Below are 27338 nucleotides of genomic sequence, written 5' to 3'. Positions count from 1 at the left end.
TATTAGTTTGAAATTTCTTCAAAAAAGCCTTCTCTAAATAACTTTATATATTGCAAAATACATACGTATGTGACAGATGAGACATAAACTATCAGATATAGACGAATACATCTCTAATATGCTGCTTAAAGTCTATGTATAACTGCATTTTAACATTGTTTTAATAATTTTGAGCAGTGATGAACCAAGTCTTCCATGTCAACTAGAACTTATAATGTTATTTTCAGTAAATCTTATTTGGTAATTATTTGTTGTTTCTCTTAATAAAATAAATGTAATCTAAAGAAATCTCTATATTGTTAAACCTCTAAAAAGAGGACACACTGCAGACAGGGACAATGTAAATATATTCAAGGTAGGTCAAGCACATTATATATTCTATTGAGAGAATATTAATTTCAAATCAATTAGCATGTTCCAATACTTCATTCTCTGCATTTTATTTCCTAAATGTCATGTTTATTCTTGGAGAAAATAAAGTAGGTTAAATTCAAAAATTTAATTTTCTACTGTGGATAGGACAGAAACATTCAATTTTATGTTTCTGTGATGTTTTTAAGCATATAAGACATTACATACACTCTACTTCCTTAATTCCTGATACAGAAATAATTATAAAGTAATTAGAGAACATAGTAATTCAGGTGATGAAAAAAAGGGATTATTGCTCCAGCAGCTTGACTGCATATATATGAGCAAATATTATTAGAGAATGGTGTACGAAAGAGATAGGATGAGAAAGCATTCAGAGGGGAAAAAAGCCACGCAGGAGCAAGAGATCAGAAAAAGGAGCTACCTGTTTCTGTGGATCACCAGTGGTGCAGCCTCCAGGAAAAGGTAGCAGAGCTTACTGCAGATTTTTATGAACAACTCACTTGGTAAACAGCTATGATTTTATGATGATACAGCTATACTAGACCAGGCAGATCAGTTAAAATTCTCCTGTACTCTACTGGGTACAAGCTGCTGAAGTTTATCATTATGACATTTGCTATCATAATCATCCTAGTGCAAAAAAGAAAGAGAAACTATTCCACTCAAATGCCATAAAGTAACCAAACAATTCCACTAACTTCGCATTTTGTCAATTTTTAGATCTGAGCAGGCCATGTTTTTATCATCACCATTTCATTAACAATAAAGCAGACCTCAGAATATGTGAAAAGGGCTTTCTTCAACTAAATATCAAGACAAGTCTCTGAACATAACAATATTCTGAACAAGCACAGTATGCATATCTTCAGCAACACAGTCTCTAGCACACACCATGTGCTAGTGTATGTAACCAATATAGCTAATGTTGACCTGAGAAAATGATGGCAATTGTTGCTTTGTTCTCTGTGGTAGCAGGAAAACCAATTGCCAGAGACATGCTCTACTGTACATAAAAGTGGGACTCAGTCTATGAACAAAATCATCTGGCCTGAGATGAACAGATTGTCTTATCAGGTGACATAACAGTTCTCTCAGGCTGTAAGCTTTACAAAACCAAAGATTTGAACTCTACAAACAGTTCCCCTTAGGCTCTTAGCATTATAAACAGAAGTTCACTTTGCATATAACACTCATTTTGCACTAGAGGAAAACAAAAGAACTGTTAAGAACGTGCGTTGCATAATTTGAGCAACAGTCACCATCAGTCCAAAGCCTTTCACGCAATTCTTGGAACTTGCACTTTTTTTTTTTTTGTGGTGTTGCATCACACATCACACAACACATTGCATGTGCTGTGTTGTGTAAAACCAACATAAAAAAAAAAAAAAACAAAAAAAAAACACCAGCATATGTGGAATTACAATTGGTTGACAGCCAGGAAAACAGTTTGAGTTTTGTATAAGAGTCAGAACAGCATTACCTTTAATGTTGCTTCAGATACCATGCTTATGCTTCCCAAACAAACAAACAGCTTGTTATTTTGTCAAATCTGTTACAACTATCAGCTAAATTAATCTAACTTTAATTGCTGTCATTAAATTACCTTCATTTTTTTTTCAGATCAATATTGGCTGAAGAATTAAAGATATCTACAAGTTGTTAGAAAGACATTATTTTCATATTTTAAACATGACAACATTATATAGCAATTGAGGTTTGTCATTTGGGAAAACACCAGACACAGCTATGAACAATATGTTGCAGAGTTATATAGAAAATAAAAATACCATATGATACCATTCATTGCAATTCCAGGTCTGAGTTATTAATAAGTCTCAACTTTGAACTGTTTTTCTCTAAGAATAAAAAGAGATCTATTAAATCAAGTATAATCATAAGTCATTATTAAATAAATTTGCATAGCCACACAACTGGTGGTTTCTGCACTGTGGCACAATATGGACAATTTTTTTTACATTCACATCTTTAATTTGCTGAAATGAAATATTTCGTATTGGGAATAACTGAAGTAAAACATTGCGTAAAATATGTTATCTTCATTAAGATAGGTAGATAGATAGATAGATAGATAGATAGATAGATAGATAGATAGATAGATAAAAAGGATTGACCAAAATTTCTTTGGTCTGTATTTGTGCTCTACATAACATGCAGTCCAATTTACCTGCAACCTTAGTGGCAACTGGAAATAACTTATTAAATACACCAGTGGTATCAACATCATATTCAGCCTTTCTTGCCATCTTAAGTCAAATAAATAATGCAGAACGTAATAGCAAACAGGTGAAATCTATGGCATTAGATCTGATTTTACACTGATATGAATTATTATTATTATTGTTAATGTAGTATTAAATCTTGTCCCTTTACTACATAGAAAAATATTCTGGGACATGTTCACTGAACCCTCATGCAATGTTAAAAGAAGAGTTAAATAACTATATTTATTCACTCCTTTATGACATTAGTTTTGGTGTATGCATTACAACCTATGTTTTTCTTACTGATCTTCTTCAAAACTAATCCACTGTATTTTCAGCAGTGCCAGCTCCCACAAACACAGAGAACAGCTAAGGAAATCAAGCTTCAGATGACTGACAAAATCAGGCACAAAGAAAGGGAAAGACAAACATTACTTTGGTTTTCTGAGCTATCAGAAGGAAGAATTAAAATTGAATATTAAAATCAGACTGAAGCTATAGACTTCATATCCGAAATTAAAATTCACACTGCACTTCACATAATCACCTATAACCAAAAAGAATTTGTAGAAAAATTATTATTAGTCTTCCCCTTTTAGAAAATGGATCTGTGAGATTTAAGAAATATTTGCCTCTGATACATTTATTCGAAGTGATAGGGTTGATAATTACTTCTGTTAACAAGTCTCACTAAAGAAGCAGGAAAATGTAAGTTTCAACTGATGATAATTTCATCCTAGACAAACCTTGGTAAAAAAGGAAGGGATCAGAGGTCTTGAGATAATTTAATACCTTTTCCATTTTCCTAACAGCAACCATTATAAGAAAATGAAGAATATTTTATATTAAGGTTTTGAGACCAAGATATCAATAAATAAATAAATAAAACTTGACTGATATAAAGATTATCAGCTTATTTTTAGATAACAAAGTAGTTCCAAAAGCAATTGACTGTTTTTGAAGGTACCAAAGGAGCTTAAGCTTATTAGGAAGTTACATGAAGGTAAAGCATAAAGATAATGTCAACGTTATTTAGATATACTAAATCAGTTAGAGCAATACAGAATTACTGTGGGTTAGAATGGCGGGTACTCTGTTCAGTGCAGGTGGTCTTGAATTCAGGGGCATCTGTTAGAAATGATGTTAAGCACCCATGCAGTGCAAGGTAATAATGCAGACTAGGTTAAGTGCAGACACTGTAAAGGGTCTTTATCCTTCTTTGTTTTCTGAGAAAGGTACAAAGAATAAGATTGAATGTCAATTTACATAGTGATAAAAGCCGGATAGAAAAGAGATTTCTTAATCTGATTTATGATCAGACACTGGCAAAAGATATCCTTCTATACCATCAGGCTTGTCTTAGTAGAAGATAGCTTTGGATGTCAAGCAGATGATAGTGTGCATGCAATAAGAAAGATGCATACATGTATATTTTTTTCCCCCAAGATCCACACAGAAAACACTATCATTTCCAAATCTCTGTTCAGGGACACCTAAATTAAATATATCTGGTTGCCTATCTCACTGTATTTATTACAGAACCCAGAGAAACTTTCCTTTCTTTCATAAGACAATTCTGCATTAATTCTTTAGGGAGATACAGAGTAACACACTTCCAGACAATTCTGAGCCTTGGAAATAACTGCAAGTTCATGACAAGACATTATCTTTTCAACAGACTCTTTTAACAATCATGCAGTGCTTACAAAATGGTGAAAGTGCCTAGATTTTAGCCAGCTTTTGTTTCTGACATATTTCATGACATGACAAAATTCCACTATTCTTTTCCTTATGTTAAGTATTTCCACACTAGGTCTACCATTGCATGGGTCACAGGGATCAATGATCATTCACATTTAACTTCATCACTCCCATTGGACTAAGAAATTCATCAGTGCTACAAACTACTGACCTTACCCTAAACCCATTTGATTGCAGGCCATTTGACTCAAATTTTCTTGCCACTCATCAGCACAAACATGGTTATCAGCAGCTGACCTGTGAATGGTCAGAAACATCAAGGAATTCATGTTTTTAGACAGGGTAACTGTGAAGAAAAAGAAAAATAACTTTACTATTAATTCACATGATTATTTTTATATATGGCACACTGAAAACCCAAAGATACGTACTCCCAATACACTGGCATTTTTGCTGACTTTATATTCTCAATAGCTCTGTGACTTAAAATCAAGGTAACCATGGCTGTGAAAATTTTGATAACAATGAACAGGATGAGACACTAAACAAAGACATCTTGAAGGTAGAATAAACCAGGATACTCTTAACTCACAAGTACAGGTTAACATGGGTTTATGAAAGCCTTAATCTTGTTAAATGATATTTTACCTGACAAAGAGCTCAGCTGAAATTACTAAAGAAGCTTGAGGGATAAGTGCTGCTTGACATAGGAGTGATACCATCATTTGATTCTCAGTAATATGCATTGTGCCTGTTAACAATATGGGGCTCTAATTCAAGAAATGAAAAACAGCTACTTTTTACAAGAAAAATTATGACCATTACTTCTCTCTTGTTTAAAAGAGTGTGAACGGTTCTTATCACACATAATAAGTATCTCATAATGGCCCAAAATGCATCAGTGGGAATTTACATCCCTTTCCTTTCTAGGATTCCTCAAAAGATTGTGGGATGCCTTTTTCCCCCAATGTATGTGGTTTTAGGTAAACTGTTCTAACTTTTGCCTGGAGAGTAATAATCTTAATGCAGCCATTAAGCATTATTGCTATATGCTGAAGATGCTTTTGCTTCCCTCCTCTTTTTCCCAAGAAAAATATGCATTCATCTTAGATTATAACTTTTCAAACATGAAATTCTAGAGCTTTTCTTCATTCTTGTATAGCTTTTATTAAATTTTATTGTATATTAATGCTAATGATAAATATTTTAAAATGCTTATACAATTTACTTCAATATGAATACAAAATTTATGTGCTTCTATAAGCCATGGCATACCTTCTTTCTATATTTAAAGCAACACACAAAACATCTCAAAACTTAGTAATATAAACTACTGTCATGTACACAAATAATTGTTAACTAAGTGAAATTTCAGAGTTACTAGTTTCCAATATGCTTCTTTTCAGTTTTGTTGTTGTTGTTGCTTTATTGAAATTCACCTTAATTTTTATGTAAAGAAAAATGCTTGGAGAGTTCTACACATAAAAGCATGAGGCCTACTATCTATATGGTCAGCACTGGCAGGTTACATTATTCTACGGATCTCTAAACAAGGCAAAGGGACCTGCAAGTACTATCTTCTTCTCATAATTTCTTCTTCTGCACCATTGCATTTAGTTGGAATGTCACACTGAATTTCGTGAGTACAGAATCAGGGCTTAGAAGTTTTGTCCAAATTCTTACCTGTCCACAGCACTTTCCAGATTTTATAAGTCATTTTGAAGTTATCTGCCTTGTCACTTCTCTTATATCTTTCTGGGACACCTAACACTGAGCTTTTCCTTTCTTTTTTGCCCACTTTCTTGCATGCTTCATCAACTTCAACCCAGTCTCTCCTGGTAAAAAAGGAGAAATTCTCCACCACTGCAATTATATTCTAAATCAAATCACCATTAATAATACCATCACCCAAATATCAATTCCAGTCAGAGTGCACCACAACAGAAACTTACCACAGTCCCATTCATCAGAGCTGTCACTGCAGTCTGCTTGTCCATCACACCAGAGCTCACGTGGCACGCATTCATGGTTGGCACACTCGAGCTCATGCTCCTCACAAAATGCTGCAAGGAAGAAAAATGCAGTTCACACTGAGAAAGCGATGATCAGCATGAAATGCACATTGAGACTGGAAAAAAAAGAAGAAAAAAAAAAAAGTGAAGGAGGGAGAAGGTAAATCAGATTTACAGAGCAAGTGAAACATATTTGTGACAAAACTCAGGATAGACACCACCACATAGTTGCAGACAGCACCACTACCCAAAGGGGAGGAAAGATGTCTGGAAACAGCAAGATCTGTGCTATATGTTCCAAATGATTTTTATTTACTTAATATTTTTTGTGGTCTTGTCATACAAAAGTAGTCTAAGCCTCTCACAAGCTTTAAGTAAAAATATGGTGTTCCTTGCTTCCTAGTGTCCCAATTTTTTTTTTTTTTTATTATTTATTCATGTTCTTCGAAAAAGTTATTTTACAGTAATGCAAATATATTTCCTTTAATCCAAAGCAACTCTGCATTCACTTTCAGATTCTATTTGCCATCTAAAATTGTGGGATTATTTTTAAGCCCATTTGAGACATGAGATGTACATTCAGACATCCTCCAGTGTATGCCTGGTTGCCAGCTGGCAGCGTTGGACAGGGACTTCCTGAACCTCCATCCAGTGCAGGAACCACAAGTACTTAGATCTTGAAGTGACTTTAAGCTTTCCTCCAAACACAGCAAATCCTCTCCTAAAAGGCAAGTGTTTAGCATTACAGCACCTTCCTCACTAATACACTTCTCTCCAGCTTCTATGTAAACCTCATCACCAGGGAATTTTGAGCTGGGGAAAGGAGAGGAAGAGAGTGCATGGAAGAAAGATGCATTCAGCTGTGCCTACGTCTGGCTGTTGTATAGTCTATATAGCCATACAAACCAAGCATTTCTTTGCAACACTAGTGCAAAAAAAAAGTAATCCACAGTAAAAATCATATAGGTATAACCACCGATGCTTCCTATTGTGATATAAGTGATCTTTACTGTGAGAAAAGTATGTTAAAGACTGTGAAGCACTATTGAACTCATAAAAGATATATGTGCTATGCAGCTGAAGTCTCCCAGCTTTCCTGAGACAGCATGGCTTGGTTCTTTGGTCTATGGGGTTTCTCACTGTCTAGGTCAAAAAGCACCAAGAACTACAGAGCTTACATCAATTTTCACATGAAATCCAGAAAAAAAAAAAAAAAAAAAAAAAAAAAAAAAAGTAGTGATGTGCTTTCTATAAGAGATGATTAGTTGTGTATATCCTGGCTGGAAATGGTAGAGGTCTTAAAACCTCCTTCCATTTTTTAGATGGTAGCACACAGACCGCTTAGAAGACAACTGGCATAATCTTCACAGTGGACAGCAAATTAAGAAAAGTTCTGTGAGCTGCCTTTTCTCAAAGAAAAGGAGCCTTGTATCCAGTGATATATCCTCATTGTCAGTCATTTTGGCAAATATATTCATCTGCTCCACATAGCACATAAAATATGCCCACCATCCTATCTCTGTCAACAGAACTCCAGAGGCTCAGGAACAATTTTTTGTTTGCTTGCTTTTCTTTTCTTTTTTTTTTTTTTTTTTTTTTTTTGTAAAATTATATTTTAAAATCCCAGCAAAAGTTCTGAAATACTAGGATCGCCAAGAGAAGTAAAATTTTGACTTTCAACCAACTTTACCAAGCATCTCTTCTTACTTGTGTAGGCTGAATCTCAACTCAGTGTGCTTTTCCCAGTTTCTGTCTTTGAGAAAACACTATCTGGTTTTCTCAAAAGAAGAGAATTCAGGGTACCACTAATATAGTCACGAAAGTGAAGCTAACATTTCACAGCACGCGCTCCTGGCTTCATGTGCCGAGTGGGAGCCTGCAAAGCAGCTGCTGTTCACAGGTATTCCAGCTCTTCTCACCCCAGGAGTCAGCTGTGGTTTGGATAAAGACAGGGCAGCTTCAGCAGATCCCAAAAATGTGATCAGCACTTTACAGGATTAACAAACTGCATAAACCCTTACAGCAGTTCTTTTCATCCATCATGTCAGGGCAGTCTGGGAAACCATCACAGATCATCGTGTGTTTGATGCACATCTTCTTCAAAGGACACTCCCAAAGACCCCTTTCTCCACAGCCTGGTGGTAGAGAATCACAGTTTTGAAATATTTGCATGCAATATAAAATCAACTGTTTTGTTCCTCCTTAATAATCTTGAAACATCCAAAATAGTTGTGCTATTAACTTCAGAAGTTACCAAGAATAGTTACTAATGAAGAAATGAAAGTAAGATCGTCACAGTGCATACTTGTTAAATGGGTATAAAAATACATCACACTTCAATGCTTTTCAAAGAGTAATCCATATTGTGCTACATGTGCCATAAATAAAGATTTAGGCATTAGCTCAGTTTTCTCAAGCCCCATAAACCACCACTCCCCAAATGCATTTACTAATAAATGTAAATGCAAACATATACAAATTAAGTGGAAATGGAAAGGCATTTTCATTAGATACATAAACATTTATAATCCTGAAGTCTGTGGCATGTCCTTTAAAAGCATACTACATGAAGTAGTGTAGAAATATGTACTTTTGGTAGTGCTGATACAGAAACTAATGCAGATCACAATGAAAGGTAGAGAGATACTCCAAGTTCTGAGCGTTAACATTTTTCTTGATTGCATAATCTGTGACTAAGCCAGTTTTAAAATAATAGAAAGCCCCTATAGATGTATAAATCTTCCAGAGTCATTGTTATGCTGGGAACACAACCTTATTGCCTCTTCAAAGTCCTGCAAACCAGCCTCATTGATTTCAAGAGGAATATTTATAAAACAGTGTCAAAGCACTTTGACAATAAAATTCCTGTTTGTTAACTAGACGAAATTAAGAATGGCCTAACGTATCTTTTAGGAAAAAAAAAAAAAAAAAAAAAAAGTTCTCTCGTCTTAATTCTTTACTTGTTTTTATCAACTAATAAAGCATGCTGCTGATACCAGTTTGAAGTACAGAATATTCTGATGTACTAATGTCAAAGTCCTGCACATCTGACATTCAGATTTTAGAGGAGGCCATAAAAACTCCTAAGTAAAATGCCTAAGTATGTTTCCTAAATAAATAAATATTTTTATTATTATTTTTTTTTTTTTTAAAAAAAAGGTTTGATTGCCTTGTTTGGCCTGTTCTGCAGCTGACAGTAATAGTTTTCATTTTAATCCAAGCTCAAATTCAGGTGACAGCCCTGATGCCCACACACAAATAGTTTGGATCTCTGCTCACACAGTGTATTGAAGCAGCACCTCTATTTTCTTGGATCTGAAACAGCAGCAGCACATATCAGCATTTGGTAAGTGATAAATTGTTTCAAAGTGTTATTTTAGAAGTGATTATTTTACAAACATGAACCAGAGAATCACTACTAGCTCATATGATTACTAGAAAAATCTAATCAGGTTTAACTGTAACTGGATGTATGGAGAGCTTAATTTGTTTAGATTATATAAACCATGTGGAAAAAACAAACAAACAAAAAAAACATTAAACACACAGAGAAAAAACAGTCTTGAACCCATGAAACTAACTCCACATGATCAAAGAACTTTCTTAGGCATGGCCATTTTCCAGGTCTCCTTCTGGACAGTATTTCTGATAATCATTAATCAAAAATTAATTGAAACCAAACAAAACCTTTACTCTAATAAAGAACAAAGGATGTCAGTAATGTTAGGAACTTGATATGAAAATAAAATAAAAAAGCTTTGAAAAAAATCTCATTTTAAACCTTGCAATTTTTTAGCTGAAGTGTTTACAATTAATTAAATTTTTATTTGCTTTTTCCCTTCATAACACATTATAGTTTTATATTGTGAAATGTTCCATTACACTCCAAAGTTCATCTTTGAGGGCAACATAGGCAAACACAGAGACAACTCCCTGGGAAAAATTAATTACTTACTGAATTCAGTGTTCAAATATACTGTTTTGTTGGAGGAAGGCCATCTACCATTTATTCTTATTGCTCCTCCATATATTTGGATAACATACATTTTTAAATTTAATTATAATGAAATGGAAATGAAAATGGAGGTCAGAAAACTCATTCATATTTACATTACTCACATCCATATTTACAGTACTCCCATCTCAAAAGTATGTTTTGACAAGAGATAGGGTTTCACATTATTAAGACCACCACGCTTTTCTCTCACAGTGCAGACAGGGGTTGCAGCCCTACTCATGGCCCAAATATACCTTACTCCCTTTGGATGGTTCTATCTTACATTTTTGGAAACAATAGCTTGATTACCCAAATACTGCAGTTGGTCTCCGCCAGCCTCTTCCTCTCTTCACTGTGAAACCTAATGGAGCTTTGACTGTCCTTTAAAGATGCTTCAATATTTTTAATTTGTTTGCTGACTGTTATTTAATAACATAAAACAATTTCAAAGGATAAAGCTCAGAAAATGCAGGCTTGTCATTTACACATAGGAAGTTCAACAGGTTTTTATTTTGTCCTGCACACATGGAATATAAATGAGTCAGAAACTGTTACTTCTGGAGCTCTACAAGGACTGCCTGTTCTTCAGCACCAGCATTACCCCTGGTCAATGTAATGTCACTGACAACTGTAATTACCTAGCAGATAGAGCTTTCCATATTTATAGAAGCTGATAAGAATTCTGCTGATTGCTACTGACATTCTGTCTAGACTATAGAGACAGACAGAGATCTACTGGAAAAATTAATGTTATATTTTAGAGCAGTATTTCACATGTTAATGTCTAGGAGAATAAAATTACCCTAAAAGACACGTGGTAATTAGTGTTCTAAAGAGTTAAAACAGGTGGCTATAAATAATGTTTTGTTGGGAGGACATTCAAGACAATTGATTCAAAAGGTTATCAACTCTGAAAGTCACCTTGATCATCAGCTCTGCCCTTGTAATCCAAAATGACCTAGAATTAAACCATATTTTACAATCTTTTTTTTTTTTTTTCCCTTCCTTTAGCAGGGGTGAGGGTGGAGGGTGAATTGAACGAAGAGCAGACAGAATGCAATCTTGATTTGAAACCTCCCAGAGAATGAGAATACATCACTCCTTACTGACAAATAATGCCTCGATTACTCCAATCATTAAAACAACCTGCTCCTAAAGAAAAAGTAGAACTTCGTAGAGATGACAAGCTTGAATTTTAATCTGGCTTCAGCTTTCAGCTGTTGGATTCTTATTTTAATGTTTGTGCAGCAGAGTGAAAAATCTTTCATTGCTGCAATTTTGTTGCCCCCTTAATTACTTCCATCACCTTTTAACCTGTTCTCTGTTAAAACGGGTTGTACACATTAGCCCTACACACCTAGAACATTCCAATCCTTTACTTGTATTCATGCATCATCTCTAAATCCTTTATAATGATTTATAATTATTCCTTTTGCCTCTAGTGATAACAGGACAACATGCAGAATTCCACAGAGCCCACGCCCTAGACACATAAGGAAACTGTACAAACTCCCTTCTCTTTCTCAGAATATTCCTGCCAGCACATACAAAGACATATAGTGACCAAGAGATTTGTTGGTTATTCTCAAGCTCAAGACATTTCCTTAAGTTGAGAGTCAACAGCTTCTCTACCATAAATTAGCTCTGAAATGTACTGGAGAATAAATTTTGTGGCTACCACTTTATACTTGTACTGATTGCTAGAGGTTGACCAGAATTCACTTTGCTAAGCACAGATCTTCTGTTAATGAGAACGTTACTGTGTATACATTTAAAATTACATCAACAAATTCAAGATTTAAACTGCCAGACAACCACATTCTAGCTCATTAGAACCTCCACCAATACAAAAATAAATCAATCAATCAATCTGCAGCATTTTTTATCTTGATTAATAAATAAATACTCAAACATCCTGGAACACAGTTAGCAGAATCTCAGTAATCAAATATCATAAATTGTATTGACATTAATCAAGAATAATTCTTGCTAAAGTATTTTTTACTGCCACTAGTCTTAAAAAAAAAAATAAATCACTTTCAATTACATTTTTCTGGCAGAAAATCAAGCTTATTCCACAGGCTGTCATGCTATGGCTGAATTAACTGAAGAAAATCAACATATTTTCTAATGCCTCAACTACTGTTTGTTTGGAGAGTACCCTCCCCTTATTTACCACAGCTGTCTTCATCACTATCATCCTCACAGTCGGCTTGACCATCACATCTCCTGGATGCAAGGACACACCTCCCAGAACGGCATTTGAAGTGACTGGGTGAGCATTCTGCCAATAACAAGGAAAGAGAGAAACAAGACTCCATAAACTGAAAGGTTAATTGTCATGAGCACTTATTTATCACTGAGACAAGAATAGAAGCCTTTTGAAACACTAAATTGGAACCGTGTAGCAGATAAGACTGTTCTTAACAATTGCACTGTGAATGGGGTGGAACATTTCCCAGAGCTCTGCCTCACATGTTACCCTCTGTCATATTTTAAAACTATGACAGATTACCAACATAAAATGTTTAGACTGTGGATGTGCATTTTCTAGCAACCTTTTTCACTCCTGTGGTGTTGCATGAAGCAGAAATAGATCATCATTTAAGAATAACATAATGAAAAACAACTAAATTTACACTGCGTGCTGTCTTGGCCGGCAGTATTCAGCACTGATTGAAAGAGAAGTTGAATAATTCAGCACATTGTAATAACTCTGTCAATTATAGATTAATTTGGAAAATCATCAATAGTTTGTAATCATTAATATTTTTATGTTCTTAAGATTCTTAGTATCTTTTGTTATATATGTTTATTCAGAAATATTTCTATAAGATTTTAAATTTCGCAGGGAAGACTGACTCTAACCAGCAGTGTTAATTAGTAGAAATCTGCCATTGAATCAACATAACTTTTTAGTAGTAAGTGTGTCAAACCCAAAGACAATTCTGATAAGACCCCGTTATTAGTTACACTGTTTCTAAAAGAACACTAACAACATCTCCTTTATCATTCATTTTCCAGGATTATCTAGTTCAATGCTAGGATGAATAAAAAGTAATGAGTCAACCAAGTAGGCAGATTCTGTCTAGTTAAAGTGAAAATTTTTGAAATTCTTTTTTTTTTTTTTTTTTAAATAAGTGAACAGAATTTAACTCTAAAAATTGAATATACTAGTCCTGTATACTGTAGTATATTTAAAATATCAGCATTATATGTTAGGTTTCAAAGCCAAATGGTCTAACAACACAGGCAGGAAGACTGAAAGACATTTTATAACACAGAAAATTAAATCACATTATATTTCTTTATCTCACCTTGTTGTGTCAAGAGTTTGCTTTTATGTTCCTACATACTCCTTAATAATAATATTCCTTTTCATTAGCCCTTCGCTGTAGAAGGAAATTATTTCATTGTCTCTCAGAGTGCCATGACAGAGGATTTCATTACTATGGTATCATACATCTTATTAAACTTTCAAAATTATGTAAGTGCACATGCACTTTGCTTGAAGAAATGGTACTTATTGCTGCATATGCTTCAGTGGCTTCTCAGAATGCTTCACTACGCTTTAGCAATATACCTTCACTCAAAGAACTACAGACCAATTAGCTTTCATTCATTGCTTTCTCTAAGAAAGATCAAAAGAAAAATTGTGGAAAGATTATCATCACCGCACAGGTGACTGGGAGAAAAAGAATAAGAACTAAACATGATCAGTACATTGTGGGCAGTCTAGTACACACCATTTTAATATTTTCCCAGAAACTTTACTGGCATTTTTGGCAAGGGAAAAAAAAAAAAAAAAAAAAAAAAAAAAAAGACATCATAATCCTCAGACCTCACATTAGATGACCAGTGGCAGAAGAAAAAGTACAGCCAGCCTCTTTAACCAAAGAACATGTATAATCATTTAAGGTAATTCCATTATTTTGTTCCATGTTGATACCCACAATGAGTAGGAGTATGGTTGAACTCAAGAAACAGCAGTTTGTCAGTTGCTGCTGAAGCTGGTTTGGCACAGATCTCTTAAAATACATAAATCACCAAACAACAACAAAAATGAATTAACAATAGCTGGCAAAGACACTAACATCAAAATATTTTTCTCAAAGATGTCATGGGGCTCAGCTATTCCCTTTTTTTAGTTTTTACGATTGTCAAGAGTTTACCTCCTGTTGGAAAAGCATCATTATATAATCTAGATTGGTTAAAAAAAGTGAAGTAAAAGCACTAAACGCAAGCAAGACGTAGGTGTGCTAATAGCACCAAATCTCAAACACTGATTTTCAAAGATTGAGAGTAATTGATCCTTTCTTCAAATAGATTTCTTTTTCTAGAAAAAAATAATCCTCTTATATGCAAACTGTAGGTGTCAAAACACTCTGCAATCTGATTTGGAATCATTCTCACAGTTACTTGACAAAAAAAGTCACCCTACGTGGCATATTATAATTTAAAGTGGAGGTATGAAAACAAAAACAAACAAAACACAAGTCAGTGTCATTGGGAACACAATTAATCTTTAATTTCCTGTTATGTGTATTTGTAGGAGTTACCTTCTACACCTTCATCTGGTGTTAGACAAGTTTGGTTGTCTGAGTTCTCATCTGGAAACTGAGTGCAGTCAGTGTCCTCCGGCCACTGCAGACCTACAATCCCAAGCACAGACTCACAGCGTTCCTTAGACTGTACACATAATGTCCTGAGGAGACAAAGTGGAATTAAACAAAATAGCTGAATAAAAGTCTTAGAAATTCCCAGGTATTGAGAGCTAATAATCCTAGCCAAAGTTATAGATGGAAATAAAGGAAAAATCAGTTAATCAGGTATTTATATATCTGATTAATCTTTATAGTTAATAAAGATATATTGTTACTGTTGAAACATGAGTTTAAATTACAGTATACAAACTATTATCTGAATTACAATAACCAAATATAACTACTTATACCTATCCTCTTGTCCATAAGGACAACAGAAAACCTTTTCTAAGAAACACTAACTGTCCTCCCTCAGGAAGGAACAAACAAACAAGCCAAACACATTTTGTACCTATAAAATTCTACTTCTTCTGATAATGCTACCTCAGAAACCACTGCACTATGCACATCATTCAAAGAGCAGTATAGTGTTGAAAAAAGTTTTGTCTCTGACATTTTAAGAACTATAAGAACAAGCAGTTTCTGACTATTTTGGCTGTATTTTAGACACCCACAGCAAATACAGTATAGAAACATTACAGACCCTGTAATGTTTCTCCTGTAATGTTTCTCCATATACTCCTGGTCAGACATTTCTGGAGATGTGGTTCCAGAAAGACAAAATATTTAAAACCACAAGCAAAAAAAGTGAAGAACTCCCCTGTGATTTTCCCTGTGGGAAATTATTGTCAGTTAGAGCAACAGAAGCTTCTATCACACCTAGAAAAAGACAGGAATATAGTCCTTCTTTTGGATATTTATTTTCTTACCACCAAAACAAAAGTAGTTGAGCCCATCTATACTTATGCCTCAAAATACTTACTGTCAAAGTATTGTCATGAATATACCTCAAATTTACAAATCAAAAACACATAATAGGATATTGCCTATATAGTTTAACCAGTATTTTAAACATTTAGCAACTACTTTTACCTGGAATCATTGCCGATATGCTGCTCAATCCAAGTTTTCTATTTGTGGTATTTTGAACTCCTGTTTGTTTCAGCTGCCTCTTATTTTGAGAGTTCGATAGAATCACTATTAATAGTATCACCTTAACCAGCTATGGTATCAGTTTCAAATGTTGCTTTTCATTTTTGTGGAATATTAACTATGCAATATAGGAATAAGATCCTCAACATCCTTTTTGTCTCTCCCCCCAAGCAGAAATATACATTTCTGCTGTATAAGATTTGATAATATAAGATTTAATATTAATTTATCATAATTAATATTAATTATTAATATTAATAAGTTTTAATCATATAAGATTTCATATACTTCCTTATCAACCATTCTCATATATGTATATCTATTATATTTGTTTTATCTGGCCTGTAGCTCTTTCAATGAATTTGAAATGAATCATTTTCTGGTTCGGCCCCCATGAATAATTTGAGCAATTTCTTTATTTCCTATGAGTAGTTCACTTTTACCTATTTGAAGGTTATGATGCCTCTCCATAGCCCTGTCTTGTCTCTATACTCAGCAAGTCATTCAATTGTACCTTTTAGATCATATCTTCTAAACCTATAATCGCACACTTTCTCCTACTAGTTCAAAGAAAGTTCTCTTTTGTTCTTACATGTTAAAAAAAATATTCAGCTGCAGAATCCTACCTATTTCTATTTTATTTTCAGTTTCCCTTGTGTCACTTTTAGCTTGCCTTTTATCTAAGTTGATTAACTATTCCAGATCTTTCTTCTAGGAACAAAATATCCCTTAATGGAAGGAATTTTATTACACTCGTCATTTTCCTTAGATATTTTGACCAGTGGGCCTTTTTAATTTATTTTCTTTCCTGCAGTAAGCTTCAAGAAATGGAGTGACCAAACCTAGCATGCAGATCTATTTAGGATCAATTAAAGGATCTTTTTTATCCTCATGAGAAAACCACGCATTATTATTCTCCTCAAATTTATTTTTTTTACACGATTACATGAAGAAGAGTCAATGTTTTCCTGCACCAGATTATTCACCATTGAGCTGAGCAGCTAGAAGTAAGACCTCAGTGCTGCACTACATTGTGACTGTTGTGTATTTTGTTTACCACATACTCGACAGTGCAGAAAACATCAGTTTACTTGCTACTAAAGCACGATGTTCTTAGTCTGTTGGTACTTTCTAAACACAGAGTACAGGGTAAATTCTATTAGGATTTCCACCTGAAATGAGACACAGTGGACTAAAAAGAAAAGGTTGATATGAATGAATTGATATTGATTAACTATGCTACAGTTACATGATTGTGTCTTTCCTTTTAGATCCTCTTCAATATCAAAAACGTTGACTCACACCATTTTATAACTTAAAGTTTCTGAATGGCAGCATTTTTTATTTGCAGATTACAAAAACCAAAACCAACATTATTATGATTAATATGTTTAAAAAATAAAAATAAATTACTAGCTGAAATGTCCAAGCCAGTTTTGTCTTTCATGTGTTCTCTTTACATTTAAATCCCTGGTCAAAGATGACCCTTTCCAAAAGCTATTGCAAGCCATCAAGTTGTCAATCTGTGGTGAAAGAGTAATGCCTATCCAAAGGCACATAGAAGTCTATTGCAATACTATTGGGAAAAAATTACAATTGGAAGAGCAACTGGTAATTTTATTGTTTTAAAATCTTTCTCACATTCCCATACTGAGTCTCACAGTTCGGATATCAGAATACTGAGGACATGGCTAACAAGTTTTTATTTACTTTTTAGTCAAAACTCATCTCAGACAAACCGTGATGGCTGTGTTACTGTCTATGAATAAAGCTAATTGTTTTAATTCTTGCTATCAATTAACAAGAACACACACCACAAAGCAGAGAAATCACATGCTTCTTGGTAGGAGTAAAGAATAGAAAATTAAGATAAAAATGTAGCATAGAATTGTGCAACTTTCTGCAAGTTAACTAAAATATTTCTTTGTCCTCCCAATTCAAATAGAATAATGTGATGCCTAAATTGATGCCAAAGCATAAGGGGCATGAAATTTGACCAGCATAATTCTTCATATATATCTGTCACTTTTTTGTAACAACAAAGTCAGCTGGAGACTTCTCAGATACACAGGTAGTGTAATTTCTATTATTAGAGGCTACCATGACAAGGAAAGCATTTACTGAAACATCTGATCCTCCCAAAATAAGGAATACTGACAGACCTATTGGAATGTCATGAGACAGTATTTCCAGATTCTGCAAGATGCTGAGCAGTTTCAAGTCATGGCAAAGATAGCTTGTCATTATAAGGATACAAGAATTTATGAGCTTATTCCACATATGTTAAACTCCATAGTTTCAAAAGGAACCTAGGACACACTTAGCTTCAAAGATTATTTCACCAGACCTGGACTAATATTACCAATGCCTTCTAAGAGGTATTGCTCAGAATTTGAAAACACACTTGATAGATCAACTTAATAACAGCAGGTTCAGTTCTTTCAAAAAATCTCTTCATCTGTGCTCCTTACTTAGAATAAACTTGGAAGACCTTCATAACTAATGAAAATAAAGCATGACGTAATAACATGTCATAATAACTAATAACAGAAAGACAAGGGGAAGCCTTACAAAAATGGGGACAGATGTTTTATACAGATGAAGTAGAAATGAAATCATTGAGTAACACCTCCTAGAACAAAAAGGACAGTGTGCCAGTATTGAAAATAATAATAATAATCTAAAACATCTCTGATAGGCACATTTGTATAATGGATACACAATTATAACATGAATTTTCAGTTCCTGGTTGGAAAGTGCATTTTCACTTCAAAAGCTTAGTGCAGAAAAACTGCATTAGCTGAGCTCCATTTCATATTTACAGAAAATACAAATACATCCAGTTCAACTCGATTAACTACAGCTATCCTTGAACAAGAGGGCAGTTGTTTTGTAAAGGCAGCAGCAGATTATATTTTGAGTACAGAAACTGTAAAGAAACTGAGTTTCTCACTCAGTATATTCTGTACTCAGAATATAACATTCTGCCTTCTAGGATCTTCAAACTGTAGTTAAGTAGATTTATATTTCTATATCAAATATTTTTTTCTGCCCTACATTTACCAGTTACCTCAGAGTCTATAGGTATTATGAGTCTATTTGTTATAACTTCTAAAATATTTTTACACTTTTACATTATCTGTGTCTGAAAGTATTCCTAAAACATAATTGTAAATCAAATTAATTATGCTTTCTTATATTATTTTATTACTTCTTTTATACCACCGAGGAACACAAAGTACTACAGATCTCAGTAAGGCCTCTACAAGGTATCCCTTCCTCATAAAGTCACTCTCAACTTGTAACATAACATAAGACCAAAACATATAAACAGTTATAAAAGTAAAGCTTTGAATCCTAGAATTTAAAAATTTATGTTGTATATTCAACGTGATCTAAACGTGATATTAGTCCTGATTTGAACCAGAAGTCGGGACTTCCAGAGAGGGACTGCAGACTAAATTTACTATAGTTTCTATGAGTTCCTCTTCATTTTTCTGTTCAATTCCTTAAAGTTGAAGATTGTTGTTATAGTTTATCTGTATTTCTATATCTATATCTATATACTTTCTTAAATTTGTTAGCTAGATATGTAACTAGCTGCTGAAGCCTGCAAGTTAATTTTTGTCCTTTTACATTAAAGAAAGACCATTTTTTTTATATGTTATACTGCTTTCTTAAAACGAATAATAATAAAAATATAGACTTGGTTTTCAAACAAGCAAATGCAAAACAGAGCTTGCACTCTAACTTCACACTATCTTATATGTGATATTCTAACTTCTCTTGTATGTCTGTATGGGAGAATTAATCTATATATTAATAAATTTCCTTGTGACTCAATTTCAGTTTGCATTAAGAAGTATATCACTGGACTAGGAAAGGTTATATATTTGTCAACCAATGCTACATGATAGGTAACTTTAAGACATGCATTGTGATTTTCAGTGCAGTTTTCTTTTAATGCAGTTTTCTTTCAATGCCATAGGTGTTAATTGCCCAATACTTTCAGGGCAGGGCAGACCCAAGAAAAGAGAGAGAAACACAGCATAACAAGGGTCTAGCTGGCAATAGCTCGAAGAGCTCTGCCTGCTAATAAGGTTTATTAACTCTCCTAATCTTCCATGACAGCTGCTGCCAAAGCCACAATATTCACAGAATAGATCTGTTTTGAACAGACATGGGCATAACCCTTAGAAGTGCAGTGATGTTAATTGATGACGATGGTAGAAAAGTTAATCTGATAAACAGAAAGCATAAGATAGTTTATAATAAAGAATGATCTGGCAAAACTGTAACATATGCTTTATGACACTCCAATTTAGAAAGGTAATTATGCACCAAAATCTTAGATTTTTTTTAATATTATTTGGCTATGGCTTTGCATAAATAAATGACATATAAATGCAAAAAAATATATATATTTAAAAAGCTTATGTTCCAATTCAAATTAATTAATTAATCCTATGTTTAAACACCCTTTATAGTGTTGCAATTCTAATCAAACAAACAATGGAAAATGCTTCATATAAGTACCCCATCCGTGAATTTTGAAAATTAATAGAACTGATATTCCTCTCCTTGTTTTGAGAAACTAGACACACATGTAATAAACTGCATTTAACGCTTTTGTAAAATATGATTCTCTAGCTCTTGATATGAAATTTCAAAACAAAACCTCTGGCATTTTCAGTGAAGGCAGAAAATTGAGAAAAATGAATATGATAGACATAGTCAGTTAAGAATTAAATTAAGTATCATATAGTACCTGCAAGGTGGGATCCGATGATTTGTATTGGGGTCACATTTTGGTACTAAGATTGTACAGGCAAAAAACATAAGGTACTTGTAGCAGTTGGTCTGAACCAAGGCTGGGAAGAGAGAAGACTCCCAGCTGACAGAGGCTTCCTTCTGAGTCCTGTGGCCCAGGTAGTTTGGGTAACTAGTGTAGTTGTAAGGCAAGTTCATACAGAGTTCCAGAGTAATTGGTTCGCACTGACCTTTCACAAAAATAAATAAATAAATAAAATTTAAAAAATTATATTTTTCCAAATCTGCAGTCAGAAATATTTTTTCCATTTTCCATTGCTATAGAAAACAATGTACAGAATTTATCTTCAATTTAGATTGAAATTCAATTTAGTACTGAGACTGATATGACACATTCCATTTCTAAATGAAATTTAATTTTACTTACTTTTAAAATATGAGAAAAGTTTCCTTGAAAAATGTGTACTATTCAAAAAGGCATTTGTTATCAAAAGACTGTATATATTTGCTTACTCTGGAAGAAAATGCATCTTAACATGATTAATATTCTCCACCAGACAGCTGCTAATATCATTTGCCAGCACAGTGTGTGATCCAATGAGCTGGTTCTTTGAGAGGAAGTTGAAAGAAGATCCAACAGTCAGTCGTTCAGCTGATCAGCAGAATTGGCCAGTATTTCTTGGACTGACATTCACTATTATAATCTCAGTATTTACCTCTCTAATGTGAGGAACGTGATGCTCATTTTGGATACAGCTCTTCCCCTCTGCTAAATTCTTGCATACTGCCAATACTAAACTATTTCTATTGTCTCAAACCACTTAGTCTCAGCTTTGGAGTGAATGAAATTGTTCAAAGACATCATTCTTCAACAGTTCTACTCATACAGCACCCATTTTCTTCATGATGAATTTCACAGTACCATAGAATATCCTGAGCTGGAAGTGACCCGGCACTACTCAGATCAGTTCCTTTTTGTGTTTTGATTTTTCCCCAGTAAACATATTTTCTTGATGTGTACATACTTATTATATGTTCACCAGTTTTTCCATGATAAAACACAAGTGAACATGAAACTATATGCAATACTCTAGGTGCTTTTATAACACAATATTATTCAAGACTAAAGGGGAGAAATATACAAATGTTTCTCTCTTTTGTTATGCCTCATGTTTGTAGTGGCTAAGGTGAATTATAGAAGAAAATCTAGTAGGATAGGTCTTCGCATATTCTCAATATCATTACAATTTTCACACTGTGTTTAGAAAGCTTCTATCACATTATGTGCAAGTATCATTATAGGTTTGAAAAGAATAACCTTGAATCTTACACCCAATCTCCCACATCACCAATCAGTGTAACAAACAGAACATATACTACAGGTGAACATCTGACTGAATTTAAGTACCCCAAATATTAATCTTTCCTTCTGATATCTATCCTTATGGTTCCAGAGATATTGCTGCTCTATGGATAGTATATACATGTATAAGTACAATTTAATGGGTGGGAAATGAGGGATAGAATCCATTGCATGTTACCCTAACTAACCAAGATATGCCCATTTTTAATATCTCCATGCTTCTATTATTGCCCTATCCTGCTCCACCTGCTATACAGGAATTAGTTCCAAACAGTAGCATCATAGATTATACAAGATATGAGGATGTATTGTCTACCCACAGCAAATCTGAGATCTCCCAGCTACAGTTTAGACAGAATTCAGTGGGACATTTTGCTGAATCACAGAATGGCTGAGGTTGGAAGGGACCTCTGGAGGCCATCTGGGCCAACCCCCAGCTCAAGCAGGTCCACCTAAACCTGTTTGTTTTTGCCAGGACCATGTCCAGGTCGCTTTTGAATATCTCCAAGGATGAAGACTGCACAACCTCCCTGGGAAGGGAGGGCAACCTGTTCCAGTTACCCACACAGTCAGAAATAGTTTCTTGATGTTCAGACAGAACTTCCTGTGTTTCAGTTTGTGCCCATTGCCTCTTGTCCTGTCACTGGATACAACTGGAAAGAGTCTGGATCTGTTGTCTTTATACACACACAGACCTTCAGATATTTGTTCTGTTATTCTAAATATGTTCTAACTGCATTACAAAGCCAGCCTAAACCGATTTGAAATTATCACATATGGAGAACATCCATTATATTCAACATGTATAACATGAGAAATGTGTCCTATTCTTAGCCAGGAATTTTCCAGCAAAAGATTTATCTGGGTCAGAAGATGCTGCTTTGTCAAAACTGAGAATTTCCATGGGAATTCTCATCTCTTACTGAAGATGAAGTAACTCTCGTCTTACAGCAAAAGCAACATGCAGAAAGACAATAGTACTTCCAGATGTTGTACAAGAAAAAACTCTCCCAAATTCTCTTATTCTGTTTTGTATAAACAATTACATATTTAGTGGACTGAAAGGGAAAAAGAGAGATGATCTAGGAGTCTAATTCAGATTATGCATTAATCTTGTTGAGAATTACAGACTGCTGCTCACAATATGATGAGGAAACATTTCCACTAAATATAATTGATTTCTTCTTAACTAGTGTATGTGTCCCAGGATAAATTGCTTCCTTTTCACCACAAGGGGGACAATTTCTAGTGGGAGATAATATATCTGTGAATTGAAAGACACAGAGGAGAAAATGACTGCAATAATTCAATGAAGCTATTTGAGATTCCAAGCAAGAAAAATTAAATGATTAACCTTTGAATAAGTTTGTTTAAAAATAAAAATAAAAAATGAAGTAGGTTGTTATTAGTTTTGTAGTATATGGATACCTTCCTTCCCATTTCATAACCCTTTCTAAATATTTGTTAAATGAAAACAGACAAGATAAATAAATAAATAAAGATATCTATCTCAATCACTTTGGAAGGTTCCATCTCACCTGGATAATTTGGTTAAGGATATGGATCAGAGTACAGACCAACACAAGTGATGTCAATGGTAGGCATTTGCTGCAGACCATCTTGGCAAAACAGGAAGAGGTAGATGAACCCATCCTTAGGTAGCTGGAAGATGCTTCATGGTTTTGGAGGCCCTGGTACTCGTGGAGAGTTTCAACTATACCAATATCTTCTTGAAGGACAGTGGTTTAACCTTAAAGGAGAGCCTCCTCAGAACACAAGGGCCCATTCCAAGGTGAAGCAAGTGTGGCAGAAAAAGCCAGCATGGCTGAACATCGATCTCATGACTGATCTCCCAAAAAAAAAAAAAAAAAAAAAAAAAAAAAGAGGAATAGAGAGACATTCCAAGGCATACAAGGATGGAGTTTGGAGCTCAGACAGAACAATGAAACTACTGAGCAAGAAGAGCTCTTGTAAGTACACTGACAGCAAAAGGATAAGTAGGAAAAACGTGGGTCTGCTGCTCAGTGAAGCAAGGGACCTAGTGACCAGGGCCATGGCCAAGGTACTCGATATCTTTTTTGTCTAGGTTTTCACTGGCTAACCCCATTGGAAGTCGGCTTTTTATCATCTTTGAAAGGTCATGGAACCTCATGACTGGAAGAAGGCAAACGTAATATCCATCTTTAACAATGACAAGTAAAGGATCCACAGAACTATAGTCCACTCAGACTAACCTTAGTCTCCAGAAAGATTATGGAGCAAAATCATTCATGAAGACATCTGCACATGAAGAAATAAAGGTGACTTGGAACAACCAGCATCGATTTCTAATAGAAAAATCATGCCTGATAATTCTGATTGCTGACTATGACAAGATATGTGACTTTTATGACCCTTTATTCATCACTGGTGACAGCATATCTGGAGTATTGTGGTTTTGGGCTCCCTGATTCATGAAAAGAGATTAATATACTGGAATAAGGTCAGTGGATGGCCACTGAGAAGGCTGGGGGACTGGAACTTATGATATACAGGCAGAGGCTATGACAATAGGGTTTGTTCAGCCATGAAAAGAGAAGGCTAAAGGGAGATCTCATTGCTGTTAACAATTACCTAATGGGATGGTGCAACGAAGATGGAGCCAGACTATTAGAAGTACACAGGTGAGATGAGAGGTGAAAGACACAAGTTGGAACCCAGCAAATTCCAGTTTCACATAAGGAAAAGAGGTTTTTACCATGAGGGAGGCCTAATGTTCTAAAACATTGACCAGGAAGATTGTGGAATCTCTGTCTTTGGGAGATGCTCAAAATTCAACAGCACATGTCCTGGGCAACATTATCTAGTTGGCACTGCTTTGATCAGGAGTTTGGACAAGTTGACCTCCACATGTCCATTCCAACCTAATCTACTCTGGGATTCTACTTAATATAATGCAGCAACATGGTAACATTATCCAAACAATCTGGTAGTACCAAAACAAACTTTCCAGTAGGTATTGCTCAGGTCAACAAAGCAATTATATGACGTGTCTACACATTCACATCTAAGCAAAGGCAAGCTTGCTCTGCCCATGCGGTGAGGTATCTTGAACTGCTGACTCTAGTAATATATCACCAAGTTTTAATTCATAAATCATTCTGAATTCAGTTCTGCCCCAGTTTCAAAATCAAGTAAAATTGACTTCTCTTGGGTATCTGTTCATAGTGCTGCATTGCACACTCAGAAGTAAGTGCACAGTGGGTACAGTAGGTTTGCACAGAGCGGTATAATATAGGACATAGAAAGAAAGATGATACAAAGCATGTAAGATCCTGATCCCCTACAATACATATTGGTCAGAAGAATAACTAGTTTAGCCAGATTGAATATCGGAATTCTTTCCTGGGAAAAGGGATGAAACTTCTCCAGACCACTAAACCCAGTGTCATGCTTTCTTGTATTTTTAAAATAAATCATTAACTTACACTTACACTTTGTTGTTTACAGAATGTTAATGTTAACAAAAAGTGTAACTGTAAATATTCATTAAGAACATATCAAAAATTCACAGAAGGCAAAAATATCTCAATGTCAAACATTATCTCTTAGTACACCTATAATCGAGCTTTATGATGCATGATGCCTTGCCCTTTTAAACAGTTAACCATTATACATATGACATTAAATAGTAAATGAAAGTATTACTTACTTCGTCCTACCCTGCATCTTCATTGTACTCTAAAACACCCTAGAAGAGTGACAGTATGAAGCATGTAACCTACTTACTGCAGTTTATCTGGCTGTTTCTCATTTCACAGAGAGAAGTTCCACAGGTATCGGGACAGGAAGTACATCTCTGGTCTCCCTCCTGACAGAGGGTTTGACCTGAGGAAAATAGAAATTTACTATTCTGATATACCAGACTAATAAAAATGACTATAGTGATGAGAAAATACAGAGAGACTCATAACAATTAGTTATTTCCTTTACATAGTTGAATAAGTACTCTACAGCATTTCAAGTACAGTAAAGAAGTGTTGTAAGGAAGAAAAGTGTGCAGAAATGTCCAGATGTCACTTCTTTGCCCCTCTACTTAATATGACAATTTATATTCCCAAACCCTGAAGAACTATGGATCTCTGAAAGCCATCTACCATGATCTTGCCTGTGGCAGAGTATGAAAGGTCATGGAAATTGGATTTCAAAGGGAACAATAGGTCCTAGTTAAAAGAGAATATCCTCTGGGAATTATCCCCCAGTGCCATTCAGCTGATCTGCTTCTCATTTCATGATTGTTTTGGTGGACAATAAAAACTACCCTAAAGAACGGTTGTCAGAGCTGAAGTTTTGTTGCCCATCTTTGGTTAGTGAAAAAACAAAAACCAACACACACGCACCCTCCCCAAACTCTAATGATCTTGAAGATGGATGTTAGAATAACCAAAAACAGCACTTCATCAAAAAGTTTATGAACAAATTACCTTGGTAGCTAGTTTCTTTGATAAACCTCTGGCCTTTTGTCTTTCTCATAGTGGTGCTAACTTCCTTCCAAAACATTAAATTCTCTCTTTCACACGACTTTTGCAAAATTAGTAAATTTAATTTATTATTCCTGTATGTAGAGACTGACTAGTTTGTATTTTATCATCTCATTCTGTTTTAAATTATTTAAATTATTTATTGAATTTATTTATTCTATTTTTGATATTTTATTTTATTTATTTTTATTGCAGTAGTGTCCATGAATATTAATCAGTCAGTCATGACATCCTTATGTTGGGCATACAGAAGATGCTGAAGAAACCAGGACCTTGCCCCAAAGAAATAATGATGATGTAGTCATATTTTTTCCTAATTATGTGTGTTTACTTCCCTTCATCTATTGAAGCAATGAAGATATTTTCTTTTGTTATAGTATTTGACCATCTTATTTTACAGAAGCTTTTGATTACAAAATCAAACTGGAAAGGTAGGAACAACTTTTTGACTTCTAAAGCTATCACAAATCTTCACATTAAAATTCTTTTTTTTAAAAGTTTGCTCCATCTCTTTCTTATCCTGCAGTGGAAGAGCTTCGCAACTCCTTAAAACTCCCTGTAGATTATTCTGATTCTAACATAGTCAATACTGTACTTCTATAACCACACTCTACCCTGTCTCAGATCACTTTAGCCCTAACTTTGTTACCTCTGCTAAGCATATTCAAATATTTTACCTTGC

The 27338-nt window shown here is 34.5% G+C and overlaps 1 protein-coding gene across 1 annotated transcript in view; it reads right to left on the bottom strand.

The window, feature by feature from the left end:
• CORIN (corin, serine peptidase) overlaps nt 1–27338 on the bottom strand; it is a 129542-nt gene that overhangs the window by 16434 nt on the left and 85770 nt on the right. The window contains exons 10-16 of the mRNA XM_032186670.1: nt 25905–26003; nt 20772–21003; nt 14867–15012; nt 12484–12591; nt 8332–8445; nt 6251–6361; nt 4515–4644 (exon numbers count right to left, since the gene is read on the bottom strand). Of these exons, the coding sequence (XP_032042561.1) occupies nt 4515–4644; nt 6251–6361; nt 8332–8445; nt 12484–12591; nt 14867–15012; nt 20772–21003; nt 25905–26003 (940 nt within the window). The remainder of the gene's footprint in view (nt 1–4514; nt 4645–6250; nt 6362–8331; nt 8446–12483; nt 12592–14866; nt 15013–20771; nt 21004–25904; nt 26004–27338) is intronic.

This window comes from Aythya fuligula, chromosome 4 (assembly GCF_009819795.1).
Source record: "Aythya fuligula isolate bAytFul2 chromosome 4, bAytFul2.pri, whole genome shotgun sequence".
Classification (NCBI taxonomy): Eukaryota; Metazoa; Chordata; class Aves; order Anseriformes; family Anatidae; genus Aythya; species Aythya fuligula.
The sequence above is the reverse complement of the archived record's forward strand: the minus strand, read 5'-3'. Positions and strand labels throughout refer to the sequence as shown.